Below are 18,796 nucleotides of genomic sequence, written 5' to 3'. Positions count from 1 at the left end.
GTTCAAATATCATGCAGTCGGTGAAGAATTTGCTACTGAGAAAAAAGCTAGCTTTTCTCACAAGGTAATTAACTGGAGAAACAAAATCCGAAGCTTTTGGAATAGTCACCTGACTTTAAAATCACTGAAAAGCTGTGGGTGGATCTTAAACATCCAGTGAGACAGCCTTAATATATCTGCTGAAGCGCTGTGCATAGAAGAGTAGGTGAAAATTAAATAAAGCCAGAACAGAAAGCCTGTGAAGCTGTGATATTTGCTAAGGGGGACTTACTAAGTTCTGACTTAGAATACGAAAACTTCTCCAAATGTCTGTATTAGCTTTCATTTTTGTTTAAGTTTATGAAACAAGAAGTAAAAATTCAAAGATGTTTGTAGAAAAAGTGCTTTTAATGAGCGTTCGCTGCAGCTGCAGGGCTTGTTTTGACTTCTTTTCACTTTAAATAACATCAAAATGTGTCACTTGCTCCGAGGTGCAACAACTGTATGCATACATTCAGTGTAAGATTTAGAGTAATACTTCATGACTGAGTCTATATTCAGTTCACACTCTTGTACATACCATATCACCTGGATGGATTCTTGTGGCAGTTGATTCATTCCATCTCAGTCTGAACCGTTACCATGTGACTGACCAGGCAATAAGGCAGGCTGAAATGCATCCCCCAACTCTGACTCATGATTTGATCTGGCTTGCAGTCTGCCTCACCCCAGGCCGGAATTGATAGGTAGCGTTAAGTGCACACCTGGGACCCAGAGTTGGGTCTTTTCGCTTTCTCCCCATTTTCATCCTCCCTATGCCCAGGGCCTCAGACAGATATTAAGCAGGAGTGGTGCGCCACACACTTGGCAGCCCGCATAGACTTACTGAGACTGAGCTGCCTGCCACGTTAGGCGTGAATGCCAGTCACCGTCAGGTCCAATGGACAAAACTGGAGCACATTCCTGAGACACAGTCTTGCTAGTTAATAAATCTCTAATCCTGCCTAGGACAGAAAACATAGGGAGGTGATGATTATCTAGACCAGAGAGGTAACAGCAGAGGACACGGAGTCAGGTTACACTGAACAGGCTTGTCACTCTCACAGGGATTGGACTCTCCCAGATATATAAGTCATACTCTGCAGGTAGGTTTGACATCTAAGGTTACCTGGAAGGTCTACATGAAATAACAAGACTAAGGGTCTATGGCCACGCTGATAGCTCTATGAAACTCTGCTTGGCACAGTTGTGCTATGAGCAATACAGACTGTTTATACAAAGTACTGTACAAGCTTTTACCATCCTCACCACTTTAGTTATACACACTGGATGTTTACATGTGAATGTTTGCTATTTGCTCCAAAACACTAAGTACTGTTGAGGCTGAAGAAAGTCATTAGTTTGGGGAGAATTTATCCAAAAAACAACTGATTTTCAAGTAAAATCAATGTGATTCATCCAAATGTTACCAAGCAGAGTGACAAATGTCTGCTTTATTGTGAATCAATAAATTTTATGGGAATTTTCAAGAAGCTGCTGTGATTTTTTTTTAATCTAGTCCAAAAGAGATGGGAAAACCACACAGCCAATACCTTGGCAAACAATTCCACTGAAAAAAATAATGCTAATGCTACCATTAAAAAAAAAAGGGGGGGGGGGGGCTAAAATAAGACATTTCTAAGGTCATCGCTCGGTCAGAGACTTCTTTATAATGGAAAATAAGGTATTGATGAGAACTTGTGGAAGGCTACTATCATAATTAGGTTCAGGTTCATTTGGACTCTTGTTTATGGCTGTGTAATCGTGCAGTGTTGGATTGTGTTTAGGGTATTTCAGGTAACTGCTAAAGTTACACAACACATTAAGGGGCCATTGAGGGCCTGTTCAGTCGCCAGGTTGGGATTTGATTACAGCTTTTCATTGGGGTCATCCTGTGGCCATTCCCTTTGATGATTTCTGTATTTGCTGATGTCTTCTTGATGTGTTTCAAAGTCATTAGGCGTGTGTGTCTCTGATAACCAAAATATTGCCCCAGTCACAACGGTCATTAGGGGCCTTTCCTCACACTTCCATTTAGCATGAAGTCTCCTTAAGAGCTTTGTGTTTACCCTGTAATGGAGCAGCCTGACCTGCCACTGGTCGAAGTACAGAAGCGTCCCATCGCCTCTAATTGCCTTTAGGGCGTCTGATTGTGGATTAATTATGCATCTAATTTGCAAATTATCAGCTAACGCACCGCAGCAAGACCAAAAAGGGATTAATTTGCTCTGAGATGCATGTAAATATGACAAGCTGAAATCACAAGTCCCAAATTACTTTTCAACAAGACAAAGTATTTGGCAAATAATTAGTTTTTCTTTTACATCAATAGGAGGTTTTCACAGTGTGTTAGCTTGTTAGCAGCGTGTTTCAGCGTAAACATGCACAAGTGATAATGGTACCTCTTTGGAAATCTTATTTGTGCTGAGCAGCAAGAACAGATAGCCAGGGGCACGTGGATGGAAAAGGAAATGGTAGTCTGGTCTAGATGCTGCAGTGAAAGGAAATCATCTTTCTTCCTGTTTTATTGCTGGAACGACATGACAAGTGACAGAGTAAACAAGTGTCCACAGTAGACCAGAAACAAAAGCTTGTTACAGGTAAATGACATGTTCCCAGAACATTTTTAAAAGTGTTTCACTGCTGACCCTGATGAAATGGCCCAGCAAATTACTGTAGCCCTGTGCCTCATCATGTGAGTCCAAAACACTTTTGCAGATACACTAAATTATGATGTGTGAGAAAAAATTGTGGGCGAACGAGAGAGATCTGTGAGCACAACAGAGAAAAAGTACAAAAGGCTCCTTCCGTTTGTTTTTGGGTAAAGCCGAGAAGGTTGTCTAAAGTAATCTACCATTGTGAGAGAAATTGGCTTCATTGAGGGTCTCACTACTCAGCCAACCCCCTCAGCGGTCCAGCAGACCGCTCAGAATAACCCTTCTAATAAGTCACTTGGAAGAAAATGTGGGGAGTCAGCTGATTCTTAATCCTCTCTCTTTCTCTGTGCTCACACATCAAGAGTCAGACTGATATGTGAAATCACATGAAAGCCCCTCTGCGGTGGGCCTATCATGGTCTAGTAGACTTGCAAGTATTGTTGTGTATGTGAGTTGAGACAAAATGAGAGCCGGGCGATGCATTTGCAGTGAAAATCCCTCTTCTGTCTTGAGTGTAAACAATAAGATGAGAGAACAGCAACTATTAGTAAACGCTTGCATTCCTCTCACCTGAAAATGATACAATTTATTAATTATTGTCTGTGCAGATGGCGTATTAATTCAATTTTGAGACAATTAGGTGCAACATGCCTATAAAAAATAGATTCTGATTACAATGACTGTAGTATGTGGTGTGATGTGCAAATTGTAATCTTTGATTTAAGCAAATTGTCCCACAAATTTGCTACGTGATGATGAATTTTTTATGCACATATTTCAGTGCTAACTCCGAAAGAATTAAAGCACAGATGCACATTCATTACAATGTGCATTAGATAAAATATTGTTTTAAAATACTCAATATGCTACATGTACTCTCAATTAGATATGCAGCTAGGCAGCTGCAAGAGAAAGCCTTTAATTAAATCCATCACATTTTCAATTCGTTTCAATTCAGTTCAGTTTCTTGCAGTGTTATCTATTCTGCTAATATACAATGGCCACGTCAGAGCACTTTATATAGTATGATAATGTTTTATTGTATCGATTACTCATAAAATGTCATCTGAGCTTCAACAACTTTTCCAAAGGCTACTCAGAGTTAGGCATTCATTTAGCATATTCTTCTGACAAAGTATGCTATTCTCAAGAAAGATTGGTTAGTGCAGAGCAAGTCTCAGTCACCGCAACCTAAGACTTAGCACTGTAGAGATCCATGAAGCTGGAAAAGGTCTATATATAAAATGGTATAATAATAAATCTGTCCGCAAACTGAGAAAATTTACCTAGGAGTTGACACCTTGCAACGATTGCATTAAAGAGGTAAAAAAAAGAAACCAGTGGTAAAAACAAAACAGCTCAGGCGGAAAGGACTACAGAAATCTCAAAGGTAAAGCACGGAGGAGGAAGCGTCGTAGTTGGGAGCTGCTTTGCTACCTCAGGGCCAAAACGCCATGAGATCAGTGAAAAAACGTATGTATTCAAAACTTGTTTAAACTAAGTTTAACATAGAATCACGGGGCAAGCAGTCCATGACGCTCAGGAGAAGTGACATTGCAATATCCGAAACCACAGAAAGAAAAATTAAACAAAAGTGGTTGGAAAAAACAGGAAATGCAACCCACTGGTGATGCAGTTTCATCAAAAGATAGTTGCACAATTAAAAAACAAAATCACAAAAATGCTGAGGAACTGAAATATGTCTATATTGAGCAATGATCCAAAAGTCTCATCTGATGAGGTAAAGGAGGAATCAGTAAACATGTGAGGTTTTTCCTGGTAAAGGAGATTCTATAAGTTACTTAACTGAAAAGTACATTTTTTTTCTGCAGCCTGCACAGCTGGTAGCAGGTTTACTAAAGATGTGAAAAGTGCTTCATCGCATTTTGTTTTTCGCCTGTATTTGTGAATATATCTAATAAATCATGTTAATGCTAAATGGTTTTTTTTAACATGTTCTTGCAGCTGTATATACATGTTGCCTTTCAGGGGTGAACAAAGAGTCAAAGCGATTCGGATGACTGACATGTCTGTGAACTATTACAGACAGCTACTGTTTTTCCATCTTAAAATTCTCCTCATGGCTGCCAAGGGTTTTATTAGTATATGAAAGTCCTTTCTTTGTTGCCATAAACACAGAGTCAATTTTTTTGCTCCAAGATATTTGTGCAATTTATTGTTTATGATTATTTATGATGATGACATCATGTAAATGGAACCACATATTTCAGGCAAATATTTTCTGCAGGGTAAAAGACATCTAATCATTTGTTGGCAAAGTGAGTAAGAATGCCCATTTTTACCATTTTATCTGGCAGTTTTATTTGGCAGCTTTATTTGGCAGTATAATGACATCTATAATTGTTGTTTCATTTGAAGGTTTTCACTGTGCTGCTTGCCTCTTTTTCAACACCGACTGTCAGTCTGGAAAATGTTCCATTTTCTTTAAACTTTCCTTTCGTCTTTTAAGTATTTTTCCCAAAAGAGCTCATGCCCTATTTAAAACCATAATAATGCAGGCTTAATGCAACCAGTCATTCGTACAGGCTCAAAGATCTTCACAAAGGATTGCCACCATCTTTGTGTTCCACCTATAAGAGGAAAGGTAAGAAGTTGTCAAGGTGAAGAAAGGGGATTTTAAGGAATTTTATGCAATGCAATCAGGCAGCAGCTCAAACCATTGCTAAACAAATCCACGAACCAATACTGACCTTTTTCCTCATAGCTCTAACTGGTACAGGATTTTATATATTTGACATTTGAAAACGTCACACGTTACATAATGTATCAGAAACTTACCAAGGATGCTTTAGCAATGAAATGTTAACCTAGAAACACCTAATTCCTTTAAACCTTGGACTCATAAACAACCACATGCGTGCACCCTGTAACTAATATTACAGCTGCCCTCACTCAGGAGTCTGAGAACAAAAAAATCACTCTTGCAAATGCACATTGGTGAAAACCGTGCACGCACACACAATACCCCACTTCCAGCTTTTAGTTTGTTTTGACGATAAGAATGTGCAAACACGGACTGTATTTCTACCAGCACAAACAGAAAATCAGTTCAGCTGTTAATCATTTCAAAACCCTTCTTTGAACAAATATAACCTCCAGACCACGAGTGACCCTTAAAATATCTGACCAGTTTCCAGCGAAAAACAAGCACAATCTAAACTGTTGCCGCAACAGCTTAGATATCTTTGCCAACTCGTTGCAATGACCCCATAATATTTGCTATAAAGCACAGAAAGAAAGTCAAATATATCACTTCAAGAGTGTTAGTTAAAAGGGTACATTCACGGCAGAACAAAAGTACAAGTGGGAATACCTGCACTTGCCTTTTTAATCATCATCAGAGAGGCACATTGTCATAAAAATAAAACAAAGCTCTGCAGGGAAATACTTGCCCTCACTGAAGTTTGCATCGCAAGCAACACTGTGAGGTTAGGTTACTGGGGAACTTGTGTTTTGCTGCATACTGTCCTGCATCACTTTATTCTGCGTTCACCTGCACGTCTCCAAATAAAAGGGAGGTGGAGTCACGCTGGTACACACGATCGGCCTCAACCTGTAGACCTGTGTAAGAGAAGGATAGAGCGAGGCAGCCGGGGAGGGGTAGTAACCGACATAATTACAACACAGAGCTGTGAAGTGTCTGTAGACTTACCAACCCAGAGGGGAGTGATATGTTACCTTGACTGTGCCCAGGTACCCTATTCACACGATACTAGACTTTTTATTTTTTCCTCCCGTGGCGCTCAAAGGGAAGCGCATGTTTTATGGCATTTGAGAAGTCTTCGCTGCGCTCTCAGGGTAGAAGAGGAGACATTACGGCGCGAGTTAGCTAACGTTAGCTCGCTAACAAGGTCAGTTTGAATTTTGGGGTTCCGTTGCTTTTTCACGAGTGGCACTAAGAAAAACGTCTGCCTCTTCGTCTTTACTTAAATGGGCTCATTTTGTGGCACGAACTCCTCTCGGCCGACGAGGCAGGTAAAGAGCTATATTTGTCACCACTATACTCTACTGCTGTTAGCTTGTTAGTTAGCCCGTTCGGTGGCTACCAAACCTCGGTCCGGTTCTTCGATTTTAGTGTTTGTGAGTTGATGTATTCGGACGGTGGCTTATGGAGCGTGCTGCCATGCAGCCTAGTTTTTGTCGTGTATGAGTTTGAGATTAGCGGCGTTTATTTTATTTTATATTTTCCGAGAGCGAGAGTCGGGCATCTGTGGTGAATGCCCCAGCAGCAGCTCGCTGCTCTGGTCCGCCTAGAATAGAACAGGTGCATCCCTGAGCTAGCGATGGACGGGCTCGGGATGGCACGCATCGCGGCTCCTCGATTATACGTTTACTGCAGTTTTAGAGGCTTGTATTGCAGTCAAGGTGGAGTTTATTTACTGCGGGTTGCCAAATGGTTTATCAAGGTTGAACGTCGTAGGCGGCGTTGTCATTTACAAAGGCCTCGTCTACCGAGCCCGACGGAAACGGGGCAAAGGAAACGGGGCCCGGTAGCCAACGTTTAGTTACTTAGCTGACACTACCTCCAGGGCAATAACTGGCTACCCAAAATTACTAACAATCCTATAAACATGTAAATTAGGTGTTTTTAACTAAACACACACACACAAAAATAAAAAATAAACGACCGCAGTATATGCATCTGTTACATCGCTAATTTCCTTTTAGCCTGAGTGGTTTTTTTCCTCTTCTTTTTCTTTCTATTAAAGCTGGGTGAATATCGAATTTTGACGTTATACCAGCTCGTTAGCTTCGCTTTAACCTTGCTTTGCGGGTTGTAACCTCACAAACATCAGTAGTCTCGGCCATAAATGAATTCTCACGACTGAAGGAAAATTAATCAGTAACCTAGATCTGAACAAGGACCAATTTCCAGATTAAAATATATTTGGCTGGTTGCTGTTTTTCTCCTGAAACTCCACTGCGTCTTTGTGCATTACAGAGCTGTGAATTCATTTACAGAAAAAAAAGAAGTGTGATTTGACTTCCTGCGTTTGACAGCATACAGTAGTTTTTCCTGTAGCGTTAAACGAGCTGCTCGCAGGTCACCACGGCAGGTTACACTTTGACTCAGTCAAGGCCGATTTTGTGTTTTCTTTCCACATTATTTCATTACTTTGTTGAACAGAGTGGAGGGCAACACAAGGGAAACATCCAACTGCAAAGCAAGCTTGTCTTGTGGATATGTTTGTTATTCAGCTCATGCACTATCTAGAGGCTGCTGGATGTGGTACGTCAATTCAATTGGCCCAGAGTGCCACTGTGCATCGGAGCCCTAATTATTTTTGATGGTTTTCAAGTTTTAACTACTGTTGAACTGCAGACTGCATGGATACCACGGCTGTTAAACGGTGTCGTCGCCCCACTAGTGTGGGCCTCAATGTGAAATGGGCAGAAATCACCCACGCTCAAGTCTGTGTCATTGCTTTGTTTACCATAGATTTTTTTTTAAAAAAGGCTTTATCATAGAAATGGGGAGGTTTTGATGTTTTCAAGCATTTATACAGTTGTCATAGGAACATGATTTGTTGTAGCATATGTATTTGGCTCCACTATGTGTATAAAACAGAACAATTTAATGAGGTTTGGGTTAATGCTGGGGTTTTGAAAGTATCCTTTAAATATTTTAAGGAGTGCTATGTAACTCGGCCTCAGTGCTGCTACAAAGAAAATATGACAGTAACAATGGTGCATAATTATACTCTTTTATGTGCAATGGGAAAGGTAATTAAGCCAGAATAGGTTTTATTTTCTTTTTGAATGAGTGCTTTGATGAAGAACACTTTAGTTTATTTTTGATATATTTAATGATTTGAACACCAGAGACCCAGACTTCATGAGTAATCTCTTTATAAAACAATGTTTAGATTGCTGGGCTTTTCCTGAAATGACACATCCTAATTAGTCCTGAGGATTATTCATCTTAAACACACCCTGTTATGCAGACGTTTGAATTTTAAAGCCGTTTAGTTGTTCATTTGAACAGCGTGTTGGAACACTACAAATGCACATTGATTTGAAACGTTTAATGTTTCTTAATGAGATGTCGTTTGACTTTTGTTTAAAACTTCCTACATACTGAACGTGATTAAAATCTAGGTCACACTGTGGAGAGCTTACTTTGATGCTCAGATGTTGCCTACCCCCCCCCCCCCATTTGTGTGTGGCAGCAGCCTGAGGTGTGGTGCTCAGTCTAAATAAGGCTTATGGGTGTAAACTGTTTTCATGGTAATGTTTGTGTTTTACATTTTGAACACAGATGGATACACGGCTCAAGCAGTACCTTTTGTCTTTACACTCAGCCTGCATGTTGCAGTCAATTCAAGATGTATGTGTGTTAAAGAGACTGCCTGGGTTTGGAGTCAGAAGAGAACTGGGGGAGAGGGACAGGGGATTGAAATCCCACTGAAGTGACTCAGATAAAAATCCCAGATAAGCAACATGTTTCAACCTGGTTTATGTGTTAGGTGTGGTGTGACTCAGTACTCTTTTGCGGAGTAGGCGTCAAACTTCATATTTGAAGAACAAATCCATTGTGTTCTTTTTTTTTTTTTTTTAAACTAGTGTTTTAAAGTGCCTTTGTGTAAATATATTTTGTATATAAAATGCTCCTCCTCTGATATGTCTCTTCAGCAAGCTGGTGGGGGATACAGAATGTGAATTTTTCTTGTATATCATCATTTGCCCATCTGGCAGTGTAGTCGTAACAGTCCAAATCAGAGTGAGATACAACATACCTGCAGTGGATTTTGATCTGTGATTTTGTTTTGTTTTGGGGTTGTGTGTTTTTTTTTTTTTTTTTTGTTTTTTTTTTGGGTCATCTTATCTTAGACATTCATCCAACCGCATTTGGGAGACAGGGCAGTGATGCTTGTAACAGTCTAGACATGCAAGTTCAGCAACCTCAAATGTGACCAAATTTACATGTCAGTAAATTTATTACATTTAGGTTTGGAGTTTTGTTGTGTTGTTTTTTTGTTCCATATATAAACCTAAAGCTTTCTGGTAATTGTAGTATATGTACTTGGAGTTGTTCATGTGTGGCTGTTTAGTGTCCTGATTAGTTGTCACATGGTATTAGCTCAAAACAAGCAAACAAAAATAGTCTTATATGTATCTATATATCTGTATAAATTGAGGGTTGTCCTCTCTTAGTCTCATTGGGGCATTGGTTGACTTGAAAACTACTGTAATGTGCACTTGTTGTAAAAAGAACTTGAACGATCTATATTTAAAACGTGGAACAGTAGTTGTTGGTTGTACCATTTTGACGGGTTAACAGGAAAAGGGTATTAATTTGCCACAAAAGTAATGACAATATTTCGAGCTACAAATTTTACAGTAATGTAAACTGTTATTTTCGTAATTGGCTTTTCTGAAGAACATGTTTTAGTTACTTAAAGCAAATCACTAAAATTAAAACATTTAATGTGTTTAGAATAATTTAGATCACAAAGGCAACATGGTATCTTTAGTCAAGTAAATATCCCATCCAAATGCCTTCTTAGTTGCAGTGTGATATTATAAAGGTTATTATATATGTGTATATATATTATAAACGTTATTAACACCTTAAAAAGAGGTGTTGGCTTAGGGATGTTCCAATTTTCTCCTCTTTTTCCTTTTTTTTTTTTTTTTTTTTTTAAAGCAGTGAAATGAGCAAATTGATAGAGGTCTGCAAATAATGTGCAGGATTTGCCGTTTCAGATTCCCTCTGAGATTCTGATCACTCCCACCTGCAACATTGCTTTCTATTGAAAACCTTCCAGTAGAGAAAATGCATCCATTCAGCTGTTTAATCAGCTGAGTTAGATACACAAATTGCAAATAAGGCTTACTAAATGGGTGTAAGGAGTTTGGGGGGCAGGGGGGGAATAACAGTAGGAACTAAGAATGGGTACAAATTTTAAAGGTTGTCTTATTTGCATAAAATTGATCAACCAGGTGTTTGAGTGTCAGTGATGTAGTAGCAAGTAACAGTTATTCTTAGGAACTATCCATCCATCCATTCTCTTCCACTTATCCTTTTCGGGGTGGGGGGTGAGCCTATCCTTGCTTTCTTAGGGCAAGAGGCAGGGTACACCTGGGCAGGTCGCCAATCTGTCTAACACACAGCCACAGACAACAATTCGCACTCATTCACACCTATGGGCAATTTAGAATTACCGATTAAACTAACCCCACTAACTGCATGCCTTTGAACTGTGGGAGGTAGCCGGAGAGATCCCACGCAAACACAGGGAGAACATGCAAACTCCACACTGAAAGACGCCAGCCTGATGGTGGAATTGAACTCAGGACCTTCTTGCTGTGAGCCAACAGTGCTAACCACCGTGCAACTATAATTTCTTTTTCTTTTCTTTTTTTCTTTTCCAAAGAGATTCAAGTTTAAATATGTTATAGATTGTCTTAATGCTTTTTAAAGGAGAGCGAGTAAGGGACACAATCAAATCTGAACATTAGAGTTATTGCTGCTGCATTTCAGTTTACAGGTACACCAGAGTTTCATGCATGGATGATTTCAGTAATGATTACTTTTCATTATGTTCATTAAATTTAATGGCTTATTGCAAAACAATGATGCACAGCCTGTGCTCCCACCAATGTAAAGTAAATACTTGTGTATATATTTTGTGATGTCTTGCTTCCTGTGAGTTTCCTTTCATTCATTTCCTTTCATTGCACGGCTGCCCTTTTTTAGTTTTTATGCGCTTTCTTGTATGAATCATCCCGGTAATATTGTTTTTATTGTTAGTTTTTTTCCAGACAGCATAAAGCATTGATAAATGAGCAATTTGTGTATTAACTGTTTTGTTTTTCTATGGCTTAGATTATACATAAAGGGATTCTAGTGAGGGACAAGTGTAGCCACTATTTGACAATATATTGGAGTGTGTCTGTTGACGTCATACGTTGTGCGAGTTAAGCATTAGGATTCTGGGCAAACGGCTGACCCTCCTGTGCCCATTTGAGTGTTACAGGATTGGGGTTGGCTAGGTCAGCGCAATGGAGACTCTAATTCCAACCCCAGGGCATCTAATTAAAATTTACAACAAAGACAAACAACCTTTGACACTCCATCATCTCATGAGACTCATTATAACTCAAAATGGCGTGGCATAGAAGTAAAGATCATTAGGTGATCAACTTTTTTTTTTCTTTCTTTTTCTAATAATGTATTTAAAATGTATTAACATTATGTTACATTGTTATTGAACTTTTTTTTTTTTTTTTTTTTTTTAAAGAAGAATGCATTTGGGAACTTACCTGAATAATGTTGTGGCTCTAGATTACAGTGAGAAAGCTTAATACCGTTTCAAATCCTTTTCATTCACTAGGCCATGCATAATACTTGACAGTACTTGACTCCATGGTGAGCTGTAAATTAAGATGTCAGACATTTAATATATCAAAAAACAATTTAATAACTTAAAAATTGTTGCCATTTTACACCATAAACCACAGATTTAAAGTTGCATAGCTGCAATTTGCATATCAATAAAATAAGACAAATAGTGTTTTGAGGGTTCTTGGCAGAAAGTGAATTTTTTTTGGATTGGCAGATGTGTAATGTAATGGGCATTTGTGGTGGTTTGTCATTATGTATTAATTCTGGGTTCCTTCTTAGAAGCTGGGCTATGGACCAGTGACAGAGTGAGACATTGAGGTTTTTTTTCTGTTGCTGATTTAGCATTCTAAATAAATGGAAAAATGAAGTGTCATAGCAGATCCTTTTTATTTTCCACTGAGCAATTTTTCAGGACCCTCTACTGTGTAGTACATATATTTACACCAAGAATTATGGACATTAATATTAATTGGTAAACAAGTGCCAAAAAACCCCCACCATAATAGATGTCTGCAGAAACTACCACGCAACCTGTAATAATAGATGTATGTTTACACTGATGTTTTTATGTATGTTTCCACTTTGTTGCCCTCATTTTTTTTTTCTTTTCTATATAGCCAGATGTCATGGCTGTCTAGCAGGCTGCCAAAGATCTCTTCATGGATCACAGAGGACAACAAAGAGAAACCGTTGCATTTTCAAGCATAGCCAATCACTAAGGAATCTGACTGTCAAGCATATCATCAGTTTGACTTCAGTGCATGTGGCCTCTTCAGTTGTTCATAGACATCTGTTGGGCAGCCCAAAGGCCTATTGCTATGCACTATAAACGGAGAGACGTGAGCTGTGGGGATGCTGGGGGGAGCAGGCTTATTTCGTGCAGGACTATCCCTCTGATAATGGGGCTTCTGGCGACCCTGACTCAGGGCACAGTACCAGAACAGCAAGAGACACTTGTGGAGATGATATCTGTGGAACTAGAGGCATCCATGCAGTCCTCTGTGCTCTCTGAGCTCAACGCTGCAGCATCCTTAGTTGGTGAAGGGCCGCCCACAGCTGTCCCAGATTCCTCTGCAAAGAATGAGGGAGTGCACACCAGTATCCCTGACTCCTCAGCAACTGTGGGCCAGGTGTTCCAGTTGAAGGTACCACCAGGACGTGCCCATGCAGGCTGCAGTGTGCAGGTAAAAAAACCAGCAAAATCATTGAGATGAATCTAATGGTGATATATGTGGCAATTTATTAATTATAAATTAACATTTTAAAAAAAAATCTTTCTCTGTGAAGAAAAGAACAATGTTGCTGTACAAATGGTAACAAAAATGGTCTATACTAATAAAGTTTGCATAGTAGATTTGAGCTCCTTTTATTTGTTGGAAAATACAACCATATTCCTCTTCAGTGTGGATGTAGTGTAGGAGAAAAAAAGACAACTGAATGTTAAGGGTCCCCCCCCCAGGTTAAAATTCATTCTTATACTAAACTAAATGAAAGCTATATAGAAAAGTGTGTTAAATTTTTGTTTTTTTCTGGGCCTCTAATGAAAGTATAACTGAACTTAAGTGTGGTTGAGGAAACAAAATTTAACACATTACCTATTTTTTGTTGTTCTGAGTCTTGTCTCTCTTTTTTTCGCCTTGAATTTCAGTTGGTGTGGAGATTTGTCTTATCCCATTTACCCTTCAGATTTGATCACTGTATCACTGCTGATTGAAGCTGACTTTGTTGCAATTTGTTCAAGTCAGACTTACGAATGAGATGAGATTATTATTGGCCCAAGTGGTGATGCAGAATGATATCCTGTCATACAGTAATAACTCAAAATGATGAGTGATGACTCACAGTTCTTATTATGAATAGACGCTCACTCGGCTTCCTGTTCATGTTTGGAAGGATTTGATAAACTGAACTGAATGACGGTCCCGTTTACTGGCAGCTCGTTCAATGTGAAATATAAAAAAAAAAAAGATTCACATGTTTCCAGACAAGACTATGAATCTTCGAATTACTACTTCAAATATACTTGTCTGTCTTTGTTCTGTGTCATAGAATTTAATCTGCTAGTCAGACCAGGTAATTTTGATATTACTTGAATCCTTGTACATTTTCAAAGTCATTTGCAGCTACTTCTGATATGGAGCAGTCAATGAATGTGCTCAATTTTTATCTCAAAATTATCTTTGTTGTAAAAAAAAAAATGGTAATGACGTGTTTTGTTTTTTCCTGTTTCCCTCTTGAAGCTCACCGAGATGGGAAGGGAGACTTTACCCTCCTGGCTATACTGGGACAGAGAGAGCTGCATTCTCAGAGGTTTGGCTCTGGAGCAAGATAAAGGTGTATATCATATCATGGTGTCAGGTGAGGAGCAAAGTCAGAAGACTAGTAGCCAAGTATTCCCCAGTACAGTCTTCTCTATTGAAGTATACCCAGAAGAACGAGCTGATACTGAGCCACCCCTAATCACACTTCAGTCTGATATTGGTGGCCTGCAGCCTTTCACCTGTGGTTCTGAGGAGCCTGTCACTGTCCTTACTGTCATCTTGGATGCTGACTTGACAAAGATGGTTGCTGAACAGAGGGCCAGCTTACTGGGCAATATGAGGAAATTCTCTCATGTGCCACTGGAACACATGAGGGTGGTCCCTGTTGTCAACAACCGCTTATTTGACATGTCTGCTTTCATGGCTGGACCAGGAAATGCAAAGAAAGTGGTGGAAAACGGCGCCCTACTGTCATGGAAAGTTGGATGTGCTCTTGACCAGGGCAGCGTTCCTGACATTAGCAGTGTCCAATCCTCAGCAAAGGATGGGACTATGTCAGCTAGGCTGGGCTATCCAGTGGTTGGCTGGCACATTGTTAATAAAAAGCCCCAGGGAGTCAGACGGGTCAGGCGGCAGTTGTACAATACTCCTACTCCAGTGCCCTCCCTGCTTCCTCCAACTATTAACCAAGAGCCATATTCACGTGTTATTCCCACTCCAACATCACCCTCTATTGCCCCAGCAACTGATAATTCTGCTCCACCTGTCAGAGGCCCTTTGCCCCTTCCAGTCAAGCCTACCATGAGGGTCAGGGATCAGATAGCTCACACACCTGTCTTTGGACCTCCCCAACCCACCAGAATACTAGGAACTACAAGCACTATCCCCATTCAACCTACCATGACCCGGCCTACTTTTGTGGAAGCTACTGCAGTGCCAACACCACCAAGCACCACTAAAAAACCCAAGCCCTCTTCCACAAAAAAACCTAAGAAACCCAAAACCTCGACTCCACCTCCCCGAGAACCGAAGTCCACAACTCCTAAACCACCTAGGCGCACAACAGCTCTCTCTCTTGCTCCAGACTCTAATACAACTCCAGAGATCCGCAACCCCATTGATCAGGTGACTGCATGGGTGGGAACATACTTCGAGGTTAAGATTGCTGCTGATGCATTTTATGACCGAGAGGATGGTACTACTGATAAGCTGCGTTTGACTTTAAAGAAGACACCCAAAGAACCAGTAACTGAAACATCTTGGATCCAGTTCAACAGCACTATCCAGCTTTTGTATGGCCTTCCAGAGGAGCAACATGAGGGGAATCATGAGTATTTCATGTTAGCCACTGACAAAGGGGGGAAGAGTATCATGGATGCGTTTGAGGTTAGAGTCCATCGCTGGTCTAATAATAACAAACCTTCAGTAATGTTTGCTGCTCGTTTTCATGGTGACCCCAACACTTTAAGCAATGATGTGCATAAAAAGATTCTTTTGACTAAGAAGTTGGCTTATGCCCTGGGAGATCGGAACAGCAGCACAGTGACCTTAAGAAGCATCACTAGGGGCTCAATTGTTGTGGAATGGACCAATAACAGTCTCCAGCAGAGTCCTTGTCCAAAGGACCAGATCACAATTCTCAGCAACAGGATTGCTGATCCCCAAGGAACCCCTAAAGTGGTCTTTATCAAAGCCATGGAGCCTGAATTCAAACCCATTAACATCTCAGTTCGTGGCACCAATAAATGCCAACATTACACATTCATTCCACCAGGAGAGGTGCCAATGCCTGAGCTTCCTACAGCTACGCCTTCACCTGATCCAATTAAGGGCCCTGATGACGTTTACCTGCACACTGTCATTCCTGCTGTAGTAGTAGCTGCCCTGCTGCTCATCGCTGGAATCATTGCTATGGTTTGTTACCGCAAGAAGCGTAAGGGGAAGATGACCATAGAGGAGCAAGCAACTTTCATCAAGAAGGGCGTTCCAATAATATTTGCAGATGAGTTGGATGATTCAAAGTCACCACCGTCCTCCAGCATTCCTCTTATCCTCCAGGAGGAAAAGCCCCCACTTCCTCCTCCAGAATACCCAAACATGTCTGGCCCTCACAGCACCCTGCTAAACCAGGATCTGTTGGAGGAATATTCAGTTTATCAAGATGATGATCCTAATGCCCCACCTTACCAGCCTCCCCCACCATTTACTGTGCCCATAGAGGGCAAAGGCTCCCGCCCTAAGAACATGACCGCGTACAGGTCACCTCCTCCCTATGTGCCTCCCTAACGCACACCAGGGGCTTTGAGTTTTGAAAGCAGGTGCAATCTAGGGATGCTTGTCGAATTACTACAGGAGTAATTTTACATGTTTAATGAAATGGCTTTGACTTTATAGAGAAGCAGGCAACCATAATCATATATCTCACCAACATGGATAAGACAATACATCATACAATTCAACTACAGGCACAGGGCGAATGGATGAAAAACTGTTTAATTTTTCTTTGTCCTTCAGATCTGCTTTTGACTTCTTGCATATTTTTTTTTTTTTTTTGTCTGTTCTTGCCAAGAGGAGTCAATTTTATCTTCAATGATGTACTATTTCTATTGTATAGAAAATAATAAAGAAGCAGGAAAAAATGAAGCCCACAGGGCCATTGAGCAGATGTCACCATGACAACAGACTTGAGGCTCTTCCTCACAATGTTAATCTTTATGAGTTCTATATCACTCTTATCTGTCTTTTCGGCTAGGTTTACTAAGATTTTGCACCTGTTATTTCTAGAGGGGAATGAAATTCATAATGCCAAACTGAAAGCATGAAACATTTTATTTACACAAAAAATTAGTTTGTTTCTTAGACATGAGTCTTTCCCTGTTCTCTTCTATGCTTTTTGCCTCCCTCTCGACAATAACATGCAAATGTTGCACTTATGCAAATTCTTGTTAAACCTTGCACTATGTGTCTTGCGCAGAACCGAAAGCATTACGTGGTGGTCGAATGAGGAGGAGAGGGGAAAAAAAAATGTATCCTTGAACTCATTACATGACTGAAATTCCTCTGGTACTAGATCACAAAAGAACATTACACTGATCACGCCTGTTGTAGCTGTAGCCTAATTAAGTTACAAAACAAATGATTTTATTTTTGTTCATCTGTGCCACTGAATCTGCCTGTGAGATGTCTGCGGTCACGAGGCAAACCTTGTAGGGATGCTGGAAAGATAACAAAGGGGCCATAGGAATGCTGTGCTTTCGAACAGTATGAGAAATGGAGACGTACCCGATGAGTTGGATCCACTGTCTTATATTCAGTTGGTTTTGTTGGTGTGGGGGCGGGTGGGTGTAAGAGTACTGTATTATCACTGCTCTGCCTCTAGGTGTTGCACTGTTATGCTTAGTGCACTGCCTGTTGTCAGTTCAGATGAGGCATGGGGACAAGGGGATGTACATAATTGTGTGCCTGTGAAATTAAACCACTCCATAATGTCAGTGTTTTATCAGTAAACCTAGTCGGGGGGAGGGGGCAGATTGGGAAATTATTTTATTTTTTAATTGTATGTCTAGATTTATGATCACAATCATAAAAAAAGACTTTATAGTTTGTGAGGGTATAAAATGTTTACCTGCCCATCACAAAAGAAATTCTCAATATGATGGGGGATCAAAGAAACCACTATAATATGTGAATTATGTACATTTCATATCTGATATCACCATAAGAAAAAATGGTTAAAAATCTAATGTTTTTACTGAGTTTTTGATACAGTCTTAAACTTGTTTTATGAAAATATATTAATAAAATGTAATACTATTTGTAAAGCCTCAAAGATGGTGTAAAGTCCCATTTATTTGAGAACATGGTGCAGCATTAAACATGTTTTCAATGATGATGTGTCTGTGTGTATTACAGGGGAGATAAACACAACTCGTGACAGAAACTAAAGACTAGTTCTTATATAGTGCTTTCTATATCTGAGTACTCTGAGAGCATGATACAATATGCCTCATTCACCCCTATTCATACAAGCACTTTTTTTCTTTCCATGCTTAAGTGCTTTCTGTCGAATATTCATACTCTGATGGATTCATCAGAGAGCAACTCTGGATTAGGATCTTGACCAAGGATATTTAGAATGCACCAACCTTCCGATTAGTAGATCAATTGTTTATATGTACTTTATTATTACACCTCTCTACTAGGTATTCAGCATTATTTTATTATTGACATAATGGCATAAAACAGTTACTGCAGTTTTGTCAGCTGCACATCCATGATGTTAAATTTCCCTTTCCACCGCATTCCAAAGCTACACTATTGGATTGCGATCTGGTGGCTCTGGAGACCTTTTGAGTACAGAGAACTCACTGTCTGATGATGATTGAGCTTTGTGACATAGTGTGTTATGCTGCTAGAAGCAGCAATCAAAAGATGGGTACACTGTGGCCATAAAGGGATGGAGATGCTCAGCAACAATACTCAGGTAGGCA

General features: G+C 40.0%; 1 protein-coding gene across 3 annotated transcripts; it reads left to right on the top strand.

Annotated features, from left to right (window-relative positions):
- The first annotated feature begins 6,231 nt into the window (after positions 1-6,231).
- Positions 6,232-17,904, top strand: LOC101485248 (dystroglycan 1). Of its 3 annotated transcripts, none has more exons than XM_004546032.5 (3): positions 6,232-6,389; positions 12,663-13,229; positions 14,286-17,904. In XM_004546032.5, exons 2-3 carry the CDS (start codon positions 12,807-12,809, stop codon positions 16,590-16,592), a joined length of 2,730 nt encoding a protein of 909 aa, XP_004546089.1. In that variant the 5' UTR covers positions 6,232-6,389; positions 12,663-12,806; the 3' UTR covers positions 16,593-17,904. The 3 variants fall into 3 exon arrangements, with proteins under 3 accessions (XP_004546089.1, XP_004546087.1, XP_004546088.1); XM_004546030.5 differs by having other exon boundaries at positions 6,232-6,547; XM_004546031.6 differs by lacking the exon at positions 6,232-6,389 and adding an exon at positions 6,572-6,671.
- Positions 17,905-18,796: the final 892 nt, after the last annotated feature.

Source organism: Maylandia zebra, linkage group LG20, assembly GCF_041146795.1.
Source record: "Maylandia zebra isolate NMK-2024a linkage group LG20, Mzebra_GT3a, whole genome shotgun sequence".
Lineage (NCBI taxonomy): Eukaryota > Metazoa > Chordata > Actinopteri > Cichliformes > Cichlidae > Maylandia > Maylandia zebra.
This window is presented reverse-complemented; position numbering and strand designations above follow the sequence as displayed.

What these genes read in the sequence shown, in the direction of transcription:
- LOC101485248 (XM_004546032.5), top strand. Translation starts at nt 12,807, where the DNA reads ATGTGGCCTCTTCAGTTGTTCATAGACATCTGTTGGGCAGCCCAAAGG. An exon ending in ATGCAGGCTGCAGTGTGCAG is followed by an intron (nt 13,230 to 14,285) that starts GTAAAAAAACCA and finishes TCCCTCTTGAAG; the next exon opens with CTCACCGAGATGGGAAGGGA.